Source organism: Rhamphochromis longiceps, linkage group LG7, assembly GCF_057381845.1.
Source record: "Rhamphochromis longiceps isolate RC_006_pf linkage group LG7, R_longiceps_female_GT1.1, whole genome shotgun sequence".
Lineage (NCBI taxonomy): Eukaryota > Metazoa > Chordata > Actinopteri > Cichliformes > Cichlidae > Rhamphochromis > Rhamphochromis longiceps.
The window spans coordinates 6,473,302-6,495,064 of NC_140563.1; the positions used below are offsets into that span (position 1 = coordinate 6,473,302).

Genomic DNA, 21,763 nt, shown 5'->3' on the forward strand with positions numbered 1-21,763 from the left:
GCCTGTCAGGGGTTTGGGGGACTGGGGAAGGTCGTGGTCCCTTGTCCTGGTCGTTGGTGTTGTTGAGAGAGTTGGAGGCAAATAGGGACCCCTCTTCTTGCCTTAGATGTCTCTCCTTTCTGAGGCTCTTCCTCAGATGCCATGGATGTCTCTCCTTTCTGAGGCTCTTCCCGGGTGGGGGCAAATGGAGCTCCTCCTCAAGGTTTCTGCTGGGCTTTGTCTGTTCTTGGAGTACTGTTTGTTCCTCTTTATGAGATAACTCCTCGTTTATCTCAGCCTTGGCACCAAGCATGGATGGATGACGTATGGAATAAAACAAGTTGGAGGTGAACAGTTTCACCCCTGACTTGTTAAAATTAAATCCATTTGCTTTGAACAGATGCCTGCGTTCCCAAAAAATATTAAAGTTGTCGATAAAGTGCACTGAGTGGTCAGCACATGCTGATATAAGCCATTTATTCAGTGTAAACAACCTGCTGAATCTCTCGTCTCCTCCTCTGACCGGCGGTACAGGTCCACTGATGAATACAGCTGCATTCAGAGAGTTTACAGTATTTAATAATCCAGTAAAGTCCCGTTTCAGAACCTCCGACTGTTGTTTGGACACATCGTTTGACCCTGTATGCAGAACAATGTTTGTCACAGTTGGATATTCATCTGCAATTTGAAGAATTCTCTCCTTCAGGTTGTTGACCATATCGTTAGGAAAGCAGAGGACTTTAGTGTTCTTACCGCACATCCTTTGTACATCCTTTACGGCAGAGTCACCCACAATCAGAGTTTCAGGCCTAGCCTTTAGCTTTCCCTGTGGTGAGTCTTTCTCATATGCTAAGGTTCATTATGGAGTTCCACAGGGTTCCGTGCTAGAACCAGTTCTATTTACATTATACAGGCAGTATGAAGGCGAAATATACATCTTCACTTCTATGCAGATGATACCCAGATTTCATCCATGAAGCCAGATGACACACACTACTTTATATCCATCACCAGAATGAAGGCAGTATTTTTGATTTGGACTTCAGGGTAATCTTAAATGTATTATCCCACTCAGAATTAATGGACTACTTCTTTGCCAACAATTGATCATTGCAGTCATTTTCAAGAGAAAGAAAATGAGAGTTCATCGTGTAGTCCATTGTAAAGATTGTATACTTTTTTTTCTCATACTACTACCGTATTAAATTTAATTTTAGCTTTGGGTTGAAGATTCTCTGCGTCATTCTTTGAATCTTACATGAAGCTAAATACTAACTAATAACACCTTCTTCTTACTTTAGACTTAGACTGGATATATATTTCACTTTTCTTTCATTTATCTAATAAATATGCTGCAAGTTAGACCGACAACATATAAAATGTAGTGCAGGTCTAATATAACCTCGAGCCTGTGTAAAAATAGGTAATAAAACCTCACATCACCAATAATGCCATTGGTGTAGATCAGAAAAATCCGCAGATCACCTCATGGCTATCAAAGAATGACTTAATTAGGACACTTTTTGAGGTTAGGTTGGTATTAGTGGGCTTCACTTTAAGGAAATCTAGCTCACTTAACCAATGTCCTTATGAGGAAGGTTTTGCGTGTCCTTGCCGGTAAATCGCGCGCGTGCTCCTATGCATACGTGTGAAAGAAAACTAGAGACTGAGTGGGGTAGAGAGGGTCACAGGGAGACACGGAGAGAAAAAGGGGTACGGTACAGGCTGCATCTTCAGCCAACGAGAGTTGGCATTCCCATGCAGAAGGAACAAAGAGGGGGGGAACGGGTGGAGGTGGGTGGGGGAGTAAAGCGCCGAAGAGTGAGGTGAGGCAGAGCTCATTCAGTGGGATCGTTGAGCTGCGGAGCTCCTCGGATTTTACTAACAGAAAATCCCTGTTTGGTCTGTGAAGCGCTCCTGTCTTGGAACGCGGTGCGCTCTGAATCTCGCGGTGGCAGCCCCTCTCTGAAGCTGATGAAATAAGGTCCTGTACGGGGACAGCACCAAAAACTTTTTTTCGCCGCGATTTGCTGCAAAGGTAAGACAATGATTGGCATTTATTTTAAACATGCAAATAGCATACGTAAACACAAACAGGTTGATTATTAACGAGTGAGTGGCTTTTCTTTGGCGTCACATCCAGTTGGTTGTTCATCACCACAACTTACAGGTAAACATAAGTAATTGCTTTGAGAAACGATTACAGGTGCACCTGATATACATGCTAGTAGGTAAACCATTTCAAAAAGCTAATTGGTTGACAGATTTCCATCTCTCCCCCTTTTCATTAACATTTTTGTTTGTTTGTTTGTTTGTTTGTTTTTACATTCATATCGCAGCTACTCCAAAGGTAAACTGACAACCTGCAGTGAAAAGTCCCACAAGGCCGACCGTCAACAATAAGCTTGAGCTGCAGATTAAATTGCAGCAGTGAAAAGGGCTAAATATGCTCATATTTCTCTTCGGATCGCGAAAATGCCAAATGTTAAATGAAAGTCGGTTGGACGAGATGTAGATAAACGATGTAAAGAAACATTACAGTGGACGGTTAAAAATAAACCCGGCTTTGCGATGGTCAACACTTTGATACCTAACATTTCTGGACACAATTCTGAGGATGGCCCGTGATTATTCTAATAATAATTATTCTAATTAACTGGCAGCTGAGCCAAAAACAGCACTCTGTGAAGGTGGCTGCCCTTGTTTTCCTTCATCCAAACGCGAAACGATTCCCATTTTATTATTGTTTAGAGAAATCCAGATGGGTTAAGCGCAAATCACATAGAAAAAGTAGATTTTATTGTAAATAGGTGCTGTGACATATTTTTTACAGTTCCATTATAAATTTTGGTTTGACACCAGGTGTAACTGCGTACTAATGAACAAACCGTGTTTTTCTTGTGTGGCCTGTGTAGTGATTCTGAAGATAAAGCCAACAAGTTGTAGCCTGTGTTGCAGCTTCTTATAAAGTATTTTATTGTGGAAAATCTATTCGTAGCCTCGTAGAGGTGTCATGTGTCGGCAGCCTCTTGCATTTACAAGACGACCATGCATTTGAGTAATATATGAACTCCTCCCTTAAAAAAAAACAAAAAACCAGAAAATATCTTATAGCGAGCTGTCGCCTCCCACCCCTTTCCCCCCTTCTTACCTTTGGATACAAACGCCACCCCATCTGAAACCAATCCTTGCAGCACTCTTCCTTATGATATTAAAAGGAATGCACATGGGCGTTGGGGTGTGAGCACACACAAACACACAGTTTTCCAATCGCACCATCAATGTCACCATGGAAACCAATTCTCTTGGCACTCTCAGTTGATCGCCTTCTGCATTAATCTTGGATGGTCTTGAAAACGGTTACAGGGTTGTTTATGGATGCTTCTGTCAAAAGCATGTTGATCAAACCTAGACAGGGTTTGGCGCTTCGCCTGAGTGCAGATAAGTCTATATGTTTGGGTTTAATGGGCATGTTTTCTTCCATCGGTGGGCCTTGTGAGAGGAACTGGCTGTACCATGAGGAGACATGATCGCTGAGGTCTTGACCTTCATTGTAATTGCTACGAGAATCTGTAAAGCAACTGTTCATGCAGCTGATCCATATTGGCAAACTATTGCACTGTGGCATTTTTCTGCCTTACATGACTGAACCTGACACACATTCAAGGCAAATCCACACATGCAGCTGGGGGAGGGAGGGGGGATCATTTATATTTGCAAGCATATTTGCAAACTGTCATGCAGTTTCACACTGTGAAGTGCAGCCATAGCATTTCACATAAATGAAAATTTGCATCCACATCAATGTTTGTATGATGCATATATTTAGCATCCACTTATACAGAAGAAATTAATTACACGTTTTGTAGGCACTGTATCTGTCAGTTCAATTTTGAATCTTCCTTTCCTGCATTTGTTAGGAATTAATTAGGATCAAAAACTAATTATTTCTAGGGTGTTTATGATTTTTTGTTACAAGACAGGAAAAGGAATTTTCTCTCTTTCTGTGCTTTTCAGCTTATAGAAATGGTCAAAGTAACACTGTTGAAAAGACAAATATTGCAACTTTAAAGACAATTTTGCAATGACTATCAAAAATGTAAAATTTTAATAAATATGTTTAAAATATGTTTTAACTCTCGGAAGTTTGGAAGCTCAAAACATGTAACAAAGGAGTTGCCAGTTGTCATGCATGTGCACGCACACACAAAAAACACGCAGTACAGACACACACATGCACATCAAAGTTCCTGCAGCATGGCCAATCTTGCTCTAGAAGTGAAACAAGTCAAAAGTGTATTTTGCCAAAGCTGTTATCCTTAACATCTGTCAAGTGCTACTTTAATTAGTGAAGACAACATTCGTTGCCCTCAGGGCAGGACAGATGTTTAGGTTAACACTCACATACACATACACGCTCACATTGTTGTGGAGAAACCGGCTGAAGGCAAATCATGGCGCCTTGTCAAAAAATCCATGCGTCGATTGACTGATATCTTCTTCAGGGACTATCCTCTTTAGTGCAAATTAAATTCCACCAATCAATCTCAATAGTTTTGAAACTTGATAAAGATCTGTTGTGCTTCAGAATTATTAGAGAAGGAATCCAGTAGATAGATTTTTTTAATGTACTCAGTTGACTGGGAACAGTGGACCAACTAAGCAGTCAGCAGTATTTAGACATGAACTGATTCAAAGAAAATTCAAGCTATGTGGTGGAATAAATAAAAACAAACAAAAACAAACAAACAAACAGGTGAAAAATCACCCACTGAAATCCAAAGCACTTTAGTTTTTGCCAGACAAACTGAGGTTTTACACTGTGAGAAGTGTGAGGTAGAGTGCGAGAGAGTTAACATGTGGGAGTAATAGGAAGATAAAATGCTGGGGAGGACAGAGAGTAATACATAGAAGTCTTTGTTTTTAAATTGATAAATGATGGAGTGGGTGAGCAAGGGAGAAGGTGGGGTTGTTTCCCCTCCTTGAGACCGAGATACATTTTTCTCTGAAAAATGTATCTCGAAGCACTTGTTACCTGTCTGGGGCTGGGCAAGTCAGACCTGTTCTCTTATCTGTTTGGAAAGGCTTGATTGAAGACACTGAGAACAAGTGTGATTTAGAATGGGATGAAAAAGGAGGTGGAGAACGTGATGAGAAATGTGGAAGAATGAAAGAAAACTGATGGTAGATGAAGAAAAAAGAAAGAGAGGAAACAGGTGAACTAGAGACCAGTCCACAGCAGGAGGACATCCACAGAGATGTGTACCTGTGTCCATGTGTGGTTGTGTGTCTCCATTCACCCAGCTTCTCTGTGGTCTCGCTGGCAGTCTGTGGCATCTAGTGCTTGAGTAATCCTCCTGGGAACATTCAAAAGCTGCCAAAGTGCCATCCAGCTCCTCTTTTCACTCTTTACCACCCGTGCTTGTCTATCGCTATCTCTCTATCTCTCTTTTTACACTCATTCAGCACTCCCCCTTTTCTTTCTCTAGCTGTTGCTTTTATTCCAGTCCTTCCAAATTACAGTAATATCACCCAATTTCATTTTTTTACTCAATTTTACTGTATTTGTTTGCCAACTTTTCTCTCTGGGCTTTGAATCGTGATTTGTCTTTTTCTTGTAACTCTATCACAGCTGTGAGTCTTCCCAATATGGGGAAGAAGGTGATTCATCATCTGTTTTTTTTCCTTTCCCTCTTGTAGTTCTGCCTATAGAACCAATGTTTTGGTTCTCAGAGAGCTGGACAGTTAAGCCTTTCCCATGGGATGACCAAACAAAGAGCCCAGCTCCCTTCACTTCTGTATGACTGCACAGGAACACAATCATAGGCATTCACTAGCGGGACTGCTGCTGGGCAGCAAAATGATAGATCTCTGCTGGCCACGAATGAGGCACTTCTTCATTTTTGCAATAAGACACCAATATAAACTGCCCAATTAATCTCTGATGATGTGCAGGAGAAGAAGCAAAACCACCCACGTGGTGCCATTTAAGTTTACAGTTTATCTCATGTAATGTAAATTTTGTCTCAGAATAATATTTTGTACTGCTGGACTAGAATTCTCCTTAATGAGGGTTCTGACAGCAGAGGTAAAGAAAGACACCTTAACTCCATCATACAAAAACAATACAGTGAAAAAAGTTTACATTTATTTAAATATAGTAAAATTAATTGTACAGTATTATTAGAATTTCTGCCATCACAGCGTAAGGCCTCTGTATATGTGCTGGAAAGGTGCTCTATAGGCTACTCATAAACAGCAACAAAGTAAAATGGTGCTACTTTATGTACTTTTTTGTGCTTTGCAGGCTGGTACATTGCCTCATTGCTACACTATTGTGAAATAAAAAAATTGTAATAGTGGCTTATTAAAATTCATATCATGTAATTAGATGTCATTTTAGCCTTCTAGTGTAATTTAGTGCTTGCAATGTTCTTGGCCCTGTGGCCCATTACTAAACTATCTGAATTTTGGGTTTGGTCCCATCTGGTAGACATGGGTCAGAAGTTATTGTTAGATTATCAAGGATGCGTACTGAAAGTCTGCCAGTGCCATCACATTCTGAAAGTGACATAAATACAGATAAGTTTCCTCACATACTGACTTGATCTGCTCTGCCTATTATATGCAAATCTGCAGTTTTCGATTCCTGTTTTGACCTATATTCTGCATCATATTAGATAACTGCTCATAATTAATATTGGAGGTCACCACACTAGCTGGGGGGTGCGCGCACATGAGGTTTGAGTCAGCATTTACTGGTACAGCAAAGGCCTCATCCCTCCCACTCGCTTCATCACTGCCACTGTCCTCCTCCTTGCAAAAACTTCAAACCACCCACATCCCATTGGCACCTGCTACACTGCAATTCAGGTCAGCAGGGGGAGTCACAAAATTACTCCAATAGTGATTGGTAAAGGGAAGAAGAGGCAGGATAGATGGGGTCTCATTTTCTTTCTTTTTTTTTTCCTTCCTGGCACCAAAGACCATGCCACTATGAACAATCATCCCATTGTGTGGCGACAAAAGAAACATAATTGAAGCAGATTTAGAGCTCAAAACAAATAAAAGACTTCATCTGAACAGTGATTTATCGTGACAGATTCACACTGATTATCAGATGGAGCTCCTTTTGGTTTATACAACAGCTTTGTTAACTTGATGTCAGATGCCTTTGCATTTTGCAGAAAGTAGCATCCAATCACAAAAATGCTCTACTTTCAATAACAATAATAGAGCTATTCCATTAATCTGTAGATTGAGACTTTCAAAAACAGTTATGTGTAACTAAAAATATGCCAAAGGGCCTTCTAACTGTTAAAATACATTAATAACAAACATTTTTGTTTAACCTGTCTTTAGGTTTAGGAAAAGTCTCTCGTATCCCACTGGATGCTCCTTTTGCTGTTTACATTTGTCTACCTATCATTTCTATGTTTGATACTTGAAATCCATGTTTTGGAAATCAAATCTTACTGAAACTCAAAGGGGGAAAAACATAAAAATAACACAAAAACAACAAAGAAATTGTTTAATTGCCCATTTCACCCACTACCCCTCCCAGTCTCACCCACCTTCCTCTTCCTTTGCCCCTTTTTACTATTCCACAAATCCTCAATTAAGTGCGTAATGGGCCTCAGAGGCAGGTTTGTGTGCTTCTTTGTTCAGCCTTGGGGGATCGACTGGCATTAATGTTCCTCTTGAGTATGTAAATAGCCTGAGCTGTGGGAGCGCAAAGCAGAGCTGCTACTTGTCTACTTAATCGCAGCGAGCTCCATCACTTTCGGACATTTTAGGGAGCTGAAGCAAGACATGCATGAGAACTTCAGCACTAAATACAATACCCACACTTAGAAGAGTAACCTCAGCACCCATGTCCACCCCCCAATTCTTCCGGAACCCCCCCTTCTTTTTTTTGCTCTCTCTCTCCTGATTCCCTCAGGACCCTTTACTCTCACCCTTTCTACCTAACTCCCCCCCAGACCTGGCAGTGGCCCTCACCCCTCCTACTTACACAACTCCCTGACCAATCCTTCCTCTGCATGTGTGCTGCTCCCCACTGCTCAGCCTATCCCATCTTGACAAGCTCCAGTCGATAGACCCTACAGTCTAGTTTTGTTTACTTCACCCACTTGTCCAGCGGAACACACAACAATTGTGTCCATTGCCTGTTTGTCAGCCCCCTTTTCAGAACTAAGAGAGGAGAAAGAGAGGGTGGGGGGGGGATGAAAAACAAAAATGGAGGCAACAATTAAGTTTTCCCTCCTCCCCATGAACCCTGTGCGAGCGGTTTCCCAGCTCTATATTCTGTGAACTAACTTGGAGGCCTGTAAAGTGGCCCATTATTCTAGTAGGGTTGGCGTGTTCCAAGAGCGGATTGCCTCAATGGCCGATGAGCACAGAGAGGGTTTTGTTAGCAGCGTTTGGCTCACCACATTATGCACTGGTTAATTAGGAGCTCTATCTATCTATCTATCTATCTATCTATCTATCTATCTATCTATCTATCTATCTATCTATCTATCTATCTATCTATCTATCTATCTATCTATCTATCTATCTATCTATCTATCTATCTATCTATCTATCTATCTATCTATCTATCTATCTATCTATCTATCTATCTAGTCTTCTAGATATATAGACATATAACCTGAAATCAACGTCTACCATGTAACATTTATGGATTACACAGACCTGTTGGTACATTCCCACTGACATCTTTGGGAATCCTTGTTTCCTCGTCCTGAAATCCAAAGCAAGTTTACGATCTTCTCGCAGGCTACGATAATTAGGTTGTGGAAAAAGTCTATGAGAGAGTGCTCACCCTCTACGGCATTCCTTTGCTGCCTGTGACTGAATACATATTTACATAAGTTTGACAAAGTGTGCATGACTTTAAAGGAAAAAAGATGAACCAAAGAGTAGCAGGAGACTCCATGTGGCTTCACGTGTAAAAAGTGTTAGTAGTAAGCAACAGCTAGCTCCTGCTTTTCAGATTCAAAGACATGGCTCTGAAAGAAGAGCGATAGTAAAGTGCTTCTTTATCTTTACTAATTGTAAATTTGTAAAATTCTGTTTATTTCAAAAAATACCTAAAATACTCCAGTTCATGGAACCAGGACCAAAAAAAGCTCAAGATAATCTGCCTTGGCTGAAAATATCCCGTACTGTATCAGTATCTTGTATGTGTGTGAGGAAGAAAAGAAGAGAGAAACTTAGGTAGAGACAGAGACCGATGACAGGAAAACAGATATATGCTGAGACACTGAAAGTGAGCAGCTGACAGCTCGGTCACACTTCCCTGCTCTCCTGATACGCTTCCATATTGCGTCCCTGATGATGTGCATTTTCCTCTGGACACACACAAACATAGAATGTTCTTAGTAGATTATTACATTTTCAACTAATGAGCACATCTTACCGAAATGTGATTTTGCTAAGAACACTGTAACGGCCATGTGTACATACATCTATTTCAAGTTTTATATGCAGATAACATATGGCACATATCCAAGAAGTACAAGCATTTCATTTGGTTGCACAGATACTAGGCACTGGTTTCATTGTTGAAGACAGTTATACCTGCGGTATTATTATCTTACTGTTAGAGGTTAAAATGATTTCCATGCTGTTTTTAAGCAAAATTTAATATAGACTTCTAAAATTTTAACCAGACTTTTCTTGTTATTTAAATGATCCAATTCATATAACATATAAAAATCTACACAAAATATTTGTCTTTAGGACTGAGTCATATGCTAGCGTAGGTACAAAATGTGCACATGGTATCTTGGCTGAGCTGGATGATGTAATGAGCTGTATGTGTGCAGGCATGCCCTTTCAGGCAACGCTGCAGGGTGGTGTGGGGAAATCAGGGTAATGGCTACTGTTTCAGGCTATGCTCAGTCCCTATAGGCTGCACTGTTTAATTAGAGAGAGAACATCCATCCTCCTTTGTCCTCTTATTGGCAAATCCAGACCCGGACTTTAACCCCCCTCACCCAGCCTTTGATTCATGGAACATGACCAGCAGACGTTTTCATTGTTGACAATGGCATTCCATATTCAAAAACAATTTTACGTGCATCCTGTCATTTTAATTCATTTCAATTTTAGAGTGTGTCAGGTGAGTCTAGTGATGTATGAAACATGATTTGCGCAGTAATCCAATTTCACAGGGCCAGCTGCCTAACACAGATGTCAGCTCGTCATGTGTCCACAGATAACGTGCTAACAAAAAAGCCCCTTGCCTACAGTAAATGTGGAGACATGCTGCTCTTCAAGTGATTACTCTCCCCTTCACCTTTGCTGTTTTCTTATTCACTTGCCATTCCTTTCCTTTGTCTCCATCCTTACCTCCATCAGTGACGCCCCCCGTTCCCTCGCCCTTCCCCCACTGCATTGTTATGGATCCATCTCGATGTGGCATTCTTGCCATTTAACCCCTCCCCTCTTCCCTGTCATCTGCCTCTCAGCCATGTAGCGGGTACATTATAGCTGTTTGTAGTAGGGGGTGGGGTTGTCCTGCCTTACTGGCTCATTTAATGAGCTCCGGTGGGGATCGGACCAACGGCATGAAAAGCTGTGTGTTGAAAAATGGGATGTTCTGTTAAACAGATGCGCCTCTGCTAATGATAGTGCTGTAGCCTCACTTCATATACAGCATGAACACAGAAACACTCTTAGGAGGTGGGAAATGTGTGTAACCCATCATCTGGGAGGTTTGGAGCGGTAGAGTGAGAGCATCTCAGGTGACTCTTCTTTTTTTGTGAACTTAGAAAAGAGTTGGAGAGTTGGATAGCTTGTAATGAAGGAGCGGTCACTACATAGCTGAAATTTTCACAGTTAAGAGTCTAAGAAGAATGTGAGTCATAAAAACTGAGACTTGGGTTATGAATGTGAGAGGTTTGAGAATAGCTGTTTGATGTTCGGCCTTTTTAAATAATAAAAATCATCCAACATACTCTGGGGTGTCACTACGTGTCCTGTAGCTCCAGCAGTAAAGAGGTTGGGTGAAATAGATACCATCAGACTAAATTCCCTGTCAGATATTATCCAGATGAATTGAAGTCACCTCATTCATTCCTGTGACAACCATGATTCTGCATAATGGGCCGTTAGGACTTAATTACAGTGGGACTTTTTCGCATGTGCGATCTATAGAGACTCCAACACAAGCTTCGGGATTCTCAGAGACTCTCTAATGACTGCCTCATTATGGACACAGAGTTGTGCTAAACAAAAGGAAACCTTAGGGAATGCTCCTTTATGCACTGCCAAGATGGCGATACACTGTGATTTTAAAATATAATGAGAAAAATGGGAAATTTGAAAAGAGAAAATCTGTCTTACAGCTACTGAATACAAGAAATTGAGAATTGTATCTCTCAGGAAGGACATTAATTGAAGAGGAGAGTCATCACTGTATTTGTTGGAAGCACTGAAAGACAAAACTGACAAGCTCCAGTCTGTGAATTCACGTAAAAATATTGGTACAATTATGACAAGTATGACTTTTTTGAGCTCCTTATAGTTTCAGTATGGGCAGTAACACCATGTGACAATCTCAGGGTCAGCTGTGGTAAGTACTTGGTAGTCTGTCAGTATTTGGGAGATCTGTGCTAAGACCGGAGGCTGGGTCACTGACCGTGGTACTGAATACCAGTGCTTAGGCCTACAAAGGCAGGATGCCCATATGTTTTTAAGGATACCCCTGTTATTGTCACCAGATCTGCAGCACTATATTGATAACAACACGCTTTACATTTCTGTTGCTTTTCTCTTATTTGACTGTGAGTAAAACTTCACAATTGCAGAAAAGTTTCCTCAGAATTTCCTTTAGAACACGTCACCTGCTTTCCAGTTAGTGATTAGTGACTTTGATGAATTTCAGCATAAATATATTTTATTCATGTTCACATACATTTACCTTTGTGTCTTTCTTGTGACTATAAGCTCACTGCAGGGTTAAATTTGAATAGGCCTAACACAACTTTTTAAGTGTCCCACTGAGTGACTGTACACCTACTCTCTTAAATTAACAGAATTGAGAAAATTTAGGATCACCAACACTAAAATGGGAATGTCAGAGGTGTAGCATGCTTTGGAAAACAACATTCAGAAACAGCTGAGACACACAAATATGTAAAAAGACGATGTATAAAGATATTATGCAGAAAATACATAATCTTTAAAAATGTTTATTTGTTGGAGAATAGCATACTGACTGTGGAAGGAAAGCACAGTGTCAGTTGTGATTTGGGATTTGATATTTAACACATGCAGTTTTGCATCAGTATTGTTTTATTGGAACTTCCACTGATTACTTTTCCCTCTGTGGACATCTCTATCGATACCTGTCCCTGAACATATTAATCCCAACCATGTAGGGATGCATAATCTAGAGGTGCAGTGTGATAAAGCCTCTCTTTCTTTAGAGTCCTGGAAATTATCTCCCTCTTCTTATGCACAGCACAACCTGGAGTGTTTGCTGAGAGCTTCCTTTTGAGGGGCTGGTGGTGGTCACAGCTCCTAGGCAGCCAGTATGTGTGAGCTCATTTCTTCCCACTGTAATGCAAGTGACTGTGAGGCCCAAAGGGGGCAGATATATCCGGAGCCTGGCCCTGCTCTAGTTGCCTTTATATCACAACATATTGTGATGCACCAATCAAGAGAATGGGGATCGGGCTCCTCGAGAGACCAGTGGGAAACGTGTATAATGGGCCGTCTGTGCTATCACATGGATGATAATAGCCTGAATTTGACCAGTAATCACACAACCAGCCTCTAATGCAAACTTCTTTAGTTATTAGGTAGACATATTTTATGACTGGCACCATATGTCCACACTTACCGCAGTAGCTCAAAAATTATGAAGCAGCACAAAACACCTCATGAAGTTTGTTTAAATTTTTTTTGAATGCATGAATTTGTATTTTCTTTTAGGAGATAAAGATAAAACTTAAATCTTTTGAGCCATACATTCTCTTTATAGGGTGTTTGTGCAGGCAGTGTGTTTGTATGCTATGTATGTGTGTGGCTGTGAGCTTCCTCCTTCCCCTTCATCCTCTTCTCTAAACCACAGAGTGTTGCCAGGACAACCCCTCGTGGTCCTTGCTGCATCGCAGCAGCCCTCAATGCCAGCGCTCAGGGAACCTCCTTGCACTGGGAAGGCTGCATAAAATTGGGATAATCGCCGTCGATTATGGGACACAATGAGCTGCTGCTTCTGAAAGATTCATTCATCCTGGAAAAAGAGACTGTGGAGGGGGGCAAGAGAAAGGGGCGCCTTGGTCCCTCCGCTGCTCTCCCACGGTGGGCACAGGCATGACATCAGTGGCCTGAAAGAACTGGCATTCTGGACATGCCCACTGAACTCCCCTCTTGCTATACCCTTGCACCCCCTCTCATCTGAACCCCCCCCTCCTTTTCTTGCTCCTGCCAGTTTGGATGCAGCGCTTGGCCGGACGAGTTGGGGCCACTGCCACTGTTTGCGTGTGAAACAAAGCCCCTCAGAAGGAAGAGAGAGGAAGCAGAGAGCTTCACATGGTACCAGCCAAAAGCGGGGATGGCTGCCTCGGCCTTCCCCTCACAGGCCCCTCTTTTGGCTGAGAAGTGATGGTGCGACCCCAGTACCCCCTTCTCCCCTAGTGTCCCTCTTACTCCCCCTTGTAACCCCTTCTTCTCTGTCCTAGCCCCTTGCTCTCACCCCGAAACTGCACTCTTTTCGCGGGAGAGCCCTTTGAATGAGGATGACATGTTAAGGGATTTAGGATGAGTGATTTCTCATGACACAACCTTTACAGACAGAGATGGCATTCCTCTCGCTTTTGTTGTGTAGCTGGTCATTTGTTTGAAGAGGAAATAGCTTTCCAACACATTTCCCTAATTAGAATAATGTGATACTGCTCAATGCCATGTGAAGTCTCATGCTGCTGGGAGACTAGAGGGAAATCAGCGTGACAGCATCCTCACATGAATCACATAGGTCAATTGTGCTTTGGAGTTCAGTTTGGAGTTTTATTGACTATAGTCAATTAGATAGATAGATAGATAGATAGATAGATAGATAGATAGATAGATAGATAGATAGATAGATAGATAGATAGATAGATAGATTGATTGATTAACCAGTGTATAATGTGGTGAACCACATATCCATCTGGTACTTGGATGTGTCTAGAAGCATGCTCTCTGTGGGGATTACAGTGTTTAGGGGATTTGAAACATAGGCTCTGATACTAGCTCCTCCTTCCATTTCTTCTTCTTAGTTATTTATTTACTTTTAGGTTTGTTGGCTGTGCGTCTGCGTATGATATGTGTGCACGTGTGAGATTCGTGAGTAGCTGGCCGTGGGTGTTGGTGGCAGTGGAGTCAAGGGGTAGGAGGTGGTGGTGGTGGAGGGGGGGTGGGCGGTGGGGGATGTAGCAGACATCAGGATGGGGCCATTCAGGTTGCTGTGTCTGTGACTAAGTCTGTCGTCTGGACTGTGTTGACTCGCTCCTCTCTGGATGCTGCGGAGGAGTTTGTGGACAGCTGAAAGCAGGTTGCCGTCAGCAGAGCAGAGGTGTTTTTAGCCACCGGCTGTACCTGGGATCTTATCTGCTGACATCAGGCAACATATTTGGATGGAGCACTTGCACGCCTGCTAACACTTTCTTGTGCCGACTCCCTCTTAAATACCAAAGACTGGAGATTTGATCCTGGTCAATGTATATAGCACTTACCTCAACTCCCCCAGAAATGAAGTAAGTACTATGTATTTCCATTCATATCATAAATATTTACTCCTTTTACTTTTTTCTCTTTTTTTACTCCAGCCACTTATTGATTTTTAAGTTTTGTTTTTATATATAATGAAAAAAATATAGTTTTATAGTTTTCATTTTATTCACAACTCCAGTAACTCTTCATGGCTTTACAGTCCTGTAATGCAATTAATCTGACTAAGCTCTCAGCCAAGATTAACCGGTTTACAACATGATCCCATTAGTGACTGAGAGGAAGAAGCTGTTTGTGGGTGTGTGGGCTTGTACAGGTCTGAAGGTCTGAAATATGGTTTTGTACTGAACATTTAGTAAAATCTGATTATACTGAAACAAAAGTAACTTTTTAACATTTACACTTCCTGAAACAAGATGCCCAGTCCCATCTGATTGTGGACTTAAGTGTGAAGCTTCTCAGAATTATTTGTTAGGGCACAGTAATTAATTCGAAGCTCATGAAATGTTAATAACAAGAAGGATGTTCCATCCAACAAAATGACTCTATAACACAAAAACACCTTGCTATTTCCTCCTGGTGCAAATTGATAATAAATAATGCAGCTGCTGCAGTGGCTGTAACTCTTAGCTATATTTTTTCACATTCATCCATCACTGGGTCACACAAACCTGCTCTCTCATTTGTCTCTGACTTGGTGAGAGAAGTGTTAATGAGAGGATTATGGCAGAGTATCGCCTGCTTCCTCTCATAGTGCTAAAAATAATGACAGGGAGAGAAAAAGGGGGACATTCAATTAGCAGCACTCATCTCTCCCGTGGAATAGGATTTTTATATAATGGTAATTTTTTAATTTCTGGGGTTTTATGAATTCCTCGAGTTTTTATCTAAAGTATGCAATCACGCCACAATAGAGTGCAATGTGGCTGCTACTTGCCTGCTGTTTGCGTGTATTTTCTGTATTTCACACGTAGAAATTAATAAGAGGAGCTAGGAATCATCCATCTGTGTGCCTGGAAGGTGACCAGGTGGTCTTGTTATAGTCTTTCAACATCACAATGCACACACAATGGGGGAGGTGCGTGTAACTTAGAAAGTGTGTGTTTTATGTGGAATTGTATGCATACACAAAAAACTAAAACCTAAAAAATCATAATAATAACAAGGCTGGCTGTGAGGTTCCTCTCCCAAAACAACCTCTTGATTCAAGCTCTCTGTTGCATTTGGTAAAAGCTTTAGCTTTGACAAAGAAAGAAAAAAAATACTTGACATCATCATTAATATCTCCAAATAACATAATCTTCACCACTGAAGCTTCCATTTGTGTTTTTTAGACTGTGAACCCCACGGCAAGGGGGAAGGTGAGGGTCACTTTATTTCATTTTTTCTGTTCTTGGTTGTCCATCACACCAGAATTTGTAATGGGCTCATTGAATAGCAACAAAGTCCATAAGCAGACAAAAGATATATCAAGCCAAGCTAGTTAATTGTGTATATTTTTTCTTTAACTTGATGCTGAGGGATTAGCATAAAGCTATAGTGCCTGTTATTTTCTCTTTTCTTACACATACCTAACTGTCACATAACAGACACAGCTGGCTCCCTTCTCATTAAACAAATGCATTAACACCTCAGTGGGACTACAGAAAGCTACTCAGGGCTGCTCATTATGGAAAATTGTGTTTTATTCAACACAAAGCTGCTCTCAAAGCATTACCTGTGAATGTGAAAACTGAAATGATAACTGAGAGATAGAAAGATCAAGTCTAAACAGATATATTATTTGATAGTTAGGCATTTTTTGTCTCGTACTCTTTTTTTTTCAGTGCAACAACATTGTAAAATTAAGGCTCTGTTTAATCTGTGCATTGTAACAATTCCTGAAAAGTCTACCAACATTTTCCACAATTAATTTTATTTTATCAGAAAAAAGGTTTCATAGTTTCTGCAAAAATCTAACAAAAGTCTGCTCTGAGAAAATTGGGGCTACACAATCACCCTTCAGTAAACTGAGATGAGATACCCCAAAGGACTGTGATTTCAGAAGCAGCAGCTTGTAGTCAGCTTGCTTCTTTTGGAATGCTCTCTTAACCATGAACAAACAGTGTTCGAGTGACAGCTTGGCAACGCTTGAATGCTAAACATTTTTCATCACACAGTGTTTTGATTTGAGCTATAAACAGTTTTCAAAGGCTCCTGTATGTTGTTGTGGAATCAACAGTCTTCTTTCTCACAGTGACTGTCACATGACAGAATATGACCACAGCATGATCACCACAGCATGGTCATCAAAAATGTTCTGTGGTCAAGTGTGTACTTTTCACATTGTCTGACTTGATGGCTTTGATTTTAACAAAAATCACTTGTTCTTTCTTCATATCACAGTGCCAACAGTATGCCTAAACAAGTGGAGGTGAGGATGCACGAGAGTCACCTGGAGCCCATTGAGGCCAGGCCCCAGTCGAAATGTGCCCTAATCTGCTCCAAAATGTTCAAGAACCTTCTTCTCACTCTCACTGTCCTTGGTAAGCCCCCTCACGCTGTTTTTTCGTTCTTTCAATTACTTATTATTATTATTATTATGTTTTGGTTTTGTTTTTTTTTTATCTCGAGAGCCTAATAAAAAGTAAGGAGGGCTAAACACAGATACTAACTACCACTGAGTTCAATCTTATGCTAGCTCAATTATATGTGCGGAGGAGATGCCATCTGTGCTCAGACAGAAAGATGACTGAGTGTTCTGAACTTTCCCAATTCTGTGCCACCTGTTGCTATCAAAAGCTGTGCTGTACTGGACATAAAAACAGCCTCTGGTGATGCATGAAAAGTGCTGTCATCTTACCACATGCTGATTAGGGTCCAAAGAAAAAAAGTTTTTAATAAAGGAAGAGATGTAAGGTCTTAAATTAGATTTGTTTAAACTGTAGTTCTTTCTGATGGTTTGTTTTTATGTCGGCTCTCCCAGTCATACAGTCTATAATTACAGGACTCTTTAAACTGTAAATTAAAAAATATGTGTACATTTGACTTATTCAGTTACTGCATTGCACTTGTATGGATGTGGGCTTGTGTGAGCATGCGTACTGTGTACATCCAATGGCACCCGGCTGGACGCTCACAAAGCAAGTGAGCCAGCATGATCATTGATCATCTGTCACTTGGCAGATGAAACCTTGAAAGGGAACTTGCAATTGCTCCAAAGGGAAAGCACAGGAAATCAAGTGCCATCCAAAACCATCGGGTGTGCAGAATCCACTGGATGCTGTTAGACTGAGGGATAGATTAAAGCGCTGAAGACAACTTAGGTTTAAAAAAAAAACAAACAAAAAAAAAACGCTGGAGGCCTTGTGATCAGTTTGTGTTATGAAACAATATATTGGGCTGTGTTATCTTTGGCAGCGGAAGTGCAGCCCCAGGAGGATGTTGGAGTTTTGTCTTGCCTAAGACAGACAGACACAGAGGCCAACCACCAGGCCTGGTAGGCAGGGGAGTGGGGGGTGGGAGCATACAGAGGTCAGCTTTACTTAATGGCAGGAACAGTGTGTGGCAGGAAAAGAGCTGTTGGTTAGAAGAGACATTGTGGCTTTAAGGGTCAACAACGATTTTGTTTGAGAATAGAGGATCTTTCAAATGTCACAATATTCAGGCTATTAAAGAATGGAGATCAGAGGAAAGGTAAGGTTGCACACGCAAAAAAGATAATGTGAAAATAATCCAAGTATCTCAGTGAGACAAAATTTGTGCCTGAGATTAGAGTGAAACATATCTTTTTATCCATCATTTATTGAAGCTTTTGAAAAAATAAAAATTTTAAAAGAGTTTGCTGAGATGACAGATGCTTCACCAGTGAGTCGGACATGCTGCTCCTCCTCTCTGCTTCAAAGGAATCTGATTTTAATCCTCCACGAGCTTTGCTCACTGTCAGCAGGTTTGCATTTTATCTTCACAACCCATTGCCCTCCCTAAGTGTCCAGCAGATCCCTTCTCACCAAACAACTGAAATTATAAGGCTGGAAGCTAAGATGTTACTAAGATGTTAATACGATGTCTTTGACAACAAATCATTTGAGAATTATTTATTTCATAGTTTGAATTGATACTATTTTCAAGTAGCAAATGATTAAAATCATAGCATTTTGTTATAGTTTATTTGCATGTAATATCTGACTTACTTAAAGTTGGCTTGGCCACTTTGTTTCTGTATTTCACGTTGTTTCTCTCACACAATTTCATATTTTGGGATTTTACACCTTTTTATTTTTCTTGTTGCACTTCAGGTGTGATCTTGGGGGCTGTATCAGGGATGCTGCTTCGTGTTGCTTCCCCAATCCACCCAGACATTGTCATGGTGATTGCTTTTCCTGGAGACATCCTAATGAGGATGCTGAAGATGTTGATCCTGCCACTCATTATCTCCAGTTTAATCACAGGTGCAGTGTAATTTATCACACTCAAATATATTAGGAATTTTAAGTTCTTGATTTACACCTTTTGCTGCTCTAATACACTAAAATAGACTTGGTGAAAAAGTCATAATGCAATAAGAAAATACCCTTATATAATCTACTAATTGTCTTTGCATAGCACAGCCTTCATGTCTTGCAGCATTGAGTCAACATTTCCATTGGATACGTCCTAGCAATTAACAGGCAAACATGATCTTGCTTGCTTTGGGTGCAGGTCTAGCCGGTCTTGATGCCAAATCTAGCGGTCGCCTGGGCACCAGAGCTATGGTCTACTACATGACAACCACAATTATTGCTGCTATCCTGGGAGTTATCCTGGTGTTAGCCATCCACCCTGGCAACCCCAAACTGAAGGAGAATCTTGGCGAGGGCGAGAAAAATGATGATGTGTCTAGTCTGGATGCCTTCTTTGATCTGATCAGGAACCTTTTCCCAGAGAATCTTGTGCAGGCTTGTTTCCAACAGGTAACAGATTAAAAGGATTTATTCACAGTTTGAAAATCTTTGTGAGATATCTGAACACATGAATGCCATCCCATCACTTGTTAGGGAATATTACATAAAGTCATAGAAAATAAACTTGTGTATTGGGACATGTGTAGGCTTACATTCATAAAGTGTTCGGAAGAGGCTACCAACAGAGAACTACAGGGGTTGATGCCTGATAAACCAAAACAATTGCACACACAATACAAATTTTATTTATATAATGCCAAATCAAAACAACAGTTGCCCCAATGCTATTATATTGTAAAGTAAATAGCTTTCAATAATAGAAAGGAAACATAGAAAATTCAAGCAACCCCTCCTCGAGCAAGTGCTTTGGGGACAGTGGGAAGAAAAAACTACCCTTTAACAGGAAGAAGCAGAATCAGGCTCAGGGAGAGGCAGCCATCTGTTGGAAGAGAGCCAGAGATTAATAACTAATTAATTACTAATGGTTAAATGCAGAGTGGTGTATAAACATATAATGAGTGAAAAAGGTTATTGAAGAAGAAACACATCATGGGAATCCCCCAGCAGCCTAGAGCTAGAGGATTCAGGGTCTCCTGATCCAGCCCTAAAAATATACTTTATCAAAATGAGAAGTTTTAAGCCTTATCTTAAAAGAAGAAAAGTGTCTATCTGCTAAATCCAAATTTAGAGCTGATTCCACAGAAGAGGGGCCTGAAAGGTGAAGACTATACCTCTCATTCTACTTTCAAATACTAAAGGAACAACTAGTAGGCTCGCGGTCTAGAGCAAAGTGCTCTAATGTGATGTTATTGTACTATAAGGTCATTAAGATAAGATTATCCAAGACCTTGTACATTATAAGAAAGATATTAAATCTGATTCTAGATTTAACAGAGAGCCAATGAAGAGAAGTCAGTGTAGAAGATATATCTTGCTATATATATATATGTTGCTATATATCTTCCTAGTCCCTGTCAATACTCTTGTTGCAGCATTTTGAATCAACTAAAGGCTTTTTTAGGACATTCGAATAATAACGAACAAATCCAGCCTAGAAGTAATAAATGAATGAACAGTTTTTCAACATCACTTTGAGACATGTTTCTAATTTTAGAGATATGCTTCAAGTGGGAAAAAAAAGTCCTACATAATTGTTTAATATATGCATTGAATATCCTGGTAAAAAACAATTCCAAGAATTGGTGGTCAAGGTAATGCTATCCAGAGTGAGAATTTGCTTACTCTGGATAGCACTATGTCTTTAAGACATACCTGCAGTTTAACTAACTGGTGTGTGTTATGGTGTATGTTCATGGACAGATAAAGTTTAGTATCATCTGTATAGTAGTGAAAATGTTTGCCAATGCCTTCTGATGATACTGCCTAAGGGAAGCATGTATAATGTTAACAGAATTGGTCCTAGCATGGAACCCTGTGGAACTCCATAGTTAACCTTAGTGTGTGAAGAGGACTCTCCATTTACACGAGCAAACTGGAGTCTTTTAGAGAGATCTGATTCAGAACCACTGCAGTGCATTACCTTTAATACCACAAAAGAATTCTTAAAGAAAAATATTTTAAATGTCATTAGCTCATTAATATTTATGCTTAATGCTTAATTTCTTTCAGATTCAGACAGTCACAAAGAAGGTGGAGGTGGTTATTGAGGAGGATGTCAATGCCACCACTATGGAGGGCCTAGTGGCTAACATTACAAAGGAGCCTCAGTACATCATCAAAAAGTCACTGCAGTTCAAAAGTGGCATGAATGTTTTGGGTATGTAAAACTCACTGCAACTGAAAACACAGTAATATAGCTGCAGTATGTGGCCTAGTAACATTAAGCAATATTACGAATGGTGCTAAGCGCTAACATCAGCATGCTAAAATGAAGACAATGATGAAGCTAAGATGCAAATGCTAAGCTGGTAGCAGGTAACAGAACATGTATACATGTTGAGAACATTCATCATCTTAGCCAGCTTAGCCATCACCATCACAGCATTTGCTAACTAGCGCAATACACAGAAATACAGATCGCTGCCTGATGGAAATGTTCTGAATGTTTTGCAGTTGAGACATTTCCATCGAAACCACAATGCAAAGAGAACAAGTCGGGGAATAATCAAAGTCATTTA

The 21,763-nt window shown here is 40.5% G+C and overlaps 1 protein-coding gene across 4 annotated transcripts in view; it reads left to right on the forward strand.

Moving 5' to 3' along the window:
* The first annotated feature begins 1,773 nt into the window (after positions 1 to 1,773).
* The window catches only part of LOC146664625 (excitatory amino acid transporter 2-like), a 28,771-nt gene continuing 8,781 nt past the window's right edge, over positions 1,774 to 21,763 (forward strand). For 3 of the 4 annotated variants that reach the window (XM_085411827.1, XM_085411830.1, XM_085411829.1), the window contains exons 1-5: positions 14,472 to 14,729; positions 17,089 to 17,228; positions 18,981 to 19,133; positions 19,384 to 19,634; positions 21,255 to 21,402. In XM_085411827.1, the coding sequence (XP_085267953.1) occupies positions 14,692 to 14,729; positions 17,089 to 17,228; positions 18,981 to 19,133; positions 19,384 to 19,634; positions 21,255 to 21,402 (730 nt within the window). In that variant the 5' untranslated portion in view covers positions 14,472 to 14,691. Of the gene's footprint in view, positions 2,018 to 14,471; positions 14,730 to 17,088; positions 17,229 to 18,980; positions 19,134 to 19,383; positions 19,635 to 21,254; positions 21,403 to 21,763 lie in introns of those variants that run through there. The other variant, XM_085411828.1, reaches the window with a different exon arrangement.